Source organism: Limulus polyphemus, unplaced genomic scaffold (genome assembly GCF_000517525.1).
Source record: "Limulus polyphemus unplaced genomic scaffold, Limulus_polyphemus-2.1.2 Scaffold774, whole genome shotgun sequence".
Classification (NCBI taxonomy): Eukaryota; Metazoa; Arthropoda; class Merostomata; order Xiphosura; family Limulidae; genus Limulus; species Limulus polyphemus.
The window spans coordinates 218823-221883 of NW_013666384.1; the positions used below are offsets into that span (position 1 = coordinate 218823).

Genomic DNA, 3061 nt, shown 5'->3' on the forward strand with positions numbered 1-3061 from the left:
GTTAATTATCTATTGGTTTAATGTAAGTGGCTATTGTTCGGGACGAACAATACTAAGGAAGGGGCCGTGTTACGACAGCAGGAGTCATGTGTTGCTGTTGGTGCATGCATTATTGAGTTTCTTGTATTATCGGGGAAGTTTGAGTGTGATCATGAAGCCCTCTTTGTTAGTATATAAGCCTGGTAGAGAAACCCAGCGGGAATGTATAAAACAAGCGAACAGTAGTTACGGTGGGCTTTTGGTAATGTACGATTTTGTTTTGAGCTAGTTTGTGTTTTACACTCATAGAGAGTGAAGTCTCGAGATTGTGAATCACTGTGATTTATAGCATGTAATATAAAAGTTGTTAAGTTTAAAGTGATGAGAAACGTACTGAGTGTGGAATTACTGTGTACTAAAAGTTTGTATCGAGAGAGAGAATAAACTGGTTTAATTAAAAAAGGACTTGTATTGATGAAGTTCCTCGGAAAGAATTTCTACCAGAAATTAACAAACAAGCAGATACGTAACAATATTCGCATACATTTGGTTTATCCATTTTGTACTATATAAAAATCTGTTAACTGGCAAGAGACAGAGAATAATAGACAAAATATCACTTTTTCAATGTTTTGTATCTTATGAACCAAACACTTTTTTTATAAACATATTTACATGTTGTCATTTTACTAAATTTACAAAAATAATCTGTGTAGAACACCTTTTTTCATGCTTTTTTTCACTCTTCAATAGAAGAAAATCCTAAAAGTGCTGTCCTACTTCTCTGTGTTTTTTTGAATAGTGATGGGTTTAAGAAAAGTTTTAAGAAAGAAAATTGGATGTTTCTAAATTTTGTCCCATAGACAACATTATCTTAGATTCCACACCTCTGTTGAGAAAAAATAAAAGTGGGTGTTTTAAAAGGGAGCGATATCTGAATTACAAAAACCCATGTGCACCAGTCAGCTTTTGTATTAATTTTCGTGATTGTTAATTAACTTAAAAACTTTTTGCAATGCGTTATAAAACTTCATTGTTCAAATACTTTAGACTTGAATTACTCTAACTGTATATTTAAATACATGAATTAAAAACTTTACAAAGGATTTTTATTTCAAAAATGTTATTATTTTGCTTTGTGTAATAATCAAATATAACCGTAGTGTACTGTATTTGCCCATTACAACAAATAGTCCCACAATGGTGTGGAAAGTGATATGTTCCAACCACTATAAGAATCACAGCTGCATAAGATACATACTTTGATGTTCCTACGTTGAGTCTTTTTTGTGTCATGTGTGAATTATTCTGAATAATTGCAAATAATATTCTAATAAACATTTTGAAATAACTCTAGGCTGTATTGTTTTGTTTCACGTAATAAATTTGTAAAATATGTGAGTTGTTGGGTTAATCAATCTCTTCTCAGCCTTTTTTTGGAAGTATTAATGTTGCTTTTAAGCATCTATAGCACCTTTATATGTATAGTTTATGCAATATCTTGCACTGAATCAGTTGCTAGAATTATAGTAAAAAAATATTAGCTTATTAGTATGATGAGACCATATAATGGTATAACTTTCTGTATTGAAATAAAAAAGAAGTAAGTTTGATTCTTTCATTGTAAGGTTAAGAAAATATATTTGTAGTAGCTTGTAACCACCATATTAACTGTATTACAGAAAGAGCTTGCTGCTATGATAGCTCGTAGCTTCCACCAATTGAAGGAACAGCACAGACCACTCAGTGGCACAGGACATTATCGTAGACAGAGTGATACTACCAACATCATGTCATCATTTGTCGACAGCAAAACATCTGAAGGTTCTTCAAGATTTAAAGGTGTTTAGCAGTAACTTACTTAAAGAGAAAGTGTTTTCTATTGTAACAATGGAATATATGCTGGATAACATTTTCCTAATAACAGAATGTAAAATATGATTTTTTGTAGGGTAGTAGAAAGGGAAAGATTTTGTTGCTTTTCTGTTATTTCAGATCCAAAATTGTCTGAAATGCTACTAATCACTATTTTTTCATACTCTTATTCTTAACTAGAGTACTTTATAACATAAATTATAACATTAATATATTCAATTTGTTGGTAAGGTGTAACTGTTTATTTTTTGTGTTTTTCATTGAGAGTGGAACTTCTGAGAAAAGCTTAAAATTCCAATTCTTCAGTCAAAAATATAATTTCAAATTTATCTAGAATTACAGGTCATTTTTTTGTTAGAAGAAATAAATCTTGTTTTTATGCAAACAGTGAATGTCTTGTTCAATTAGATATAAGTAGTTATCTAAATGTAATACGTGAATGCTGTTGTGGAATATTTTAATATTCATCATTTACATAGTAAGTTTACAATTAAAGAGCAGGAAGACTTTTTGTTTTCCTGTTTTTGGATTTAAATATTATACATTCAGCTTTTTTCAGCTTTTGCTTAGCATAAACTTCCCCATACTGGTTTATATTTTCACTTAAGATGCTATAAACCTTTTTGTTTTAATAAAACTATAGTATCATATCAGAATTAGAAGAAATTGTGCCATAGTCCTCTTATATGCTGATAACTTGTTGAACACATTGTCTACATCTTACTTTAGCTATCTCAACAAGGACAGATAAATAATTATTAAACTCTGAAGAGGAGTCATCCTATTTTTCACTTTAAATAAAATTTTCACCTGAAGCTGAGATTTAACACATAATATAATTTTATCTATAGAAACACTCTTTGCAAAAATGTTTAACTTTTCTTTTCACAATTTAGACAAAGAAACCTAAGATATCAGAGGGGTCAATAAAAGAAATTGGAAATTCATTTCTTTGTAACATATATTTCAAATTTTTAAGTTCTGTATGAAAATCAGGAATTATTAGCCACATTTTAAGCATGATGTATATTTTCATATCTTAATATGTGGGCCACATATTAAGATATGAAAATATACATCATGCTTAAAATGTGGCTAATAATTCCTGATTTTCATACAGAACTTAAAAATTTGAAATATATGTTACAAAGAAATGAATTTCCAATTTCTTTTATTGACCCCTCTGATATCTTAGGTTTCTTTGTCT

The 3061-nt window shown here is 29.6% G+C and overlaps 1 protein-coding gene across 2 annotated transcripts in view; it reads left to right on the forward strand.

Moving 5' to 3' along the window:
- LOC106460458 (mucin-4-like) overlaps positions 1–3061 on the forward strand; it is a 174739-nt gene that overhangs the window by 162347 nt on the left and 9331 nt on the right. For both annotated transcript variants that reach the window (XM_022387178.1, XM_022387177.1), the window contains one exon: positions 1662–1821. In XM_022387178.1, coding sequence (XP_022242886.1) covers positions 1662–1821 — 160 coding nt within the window. The remainder of the gene's footprint in view (positions 1–1661; positions 1822–3061) is intronic.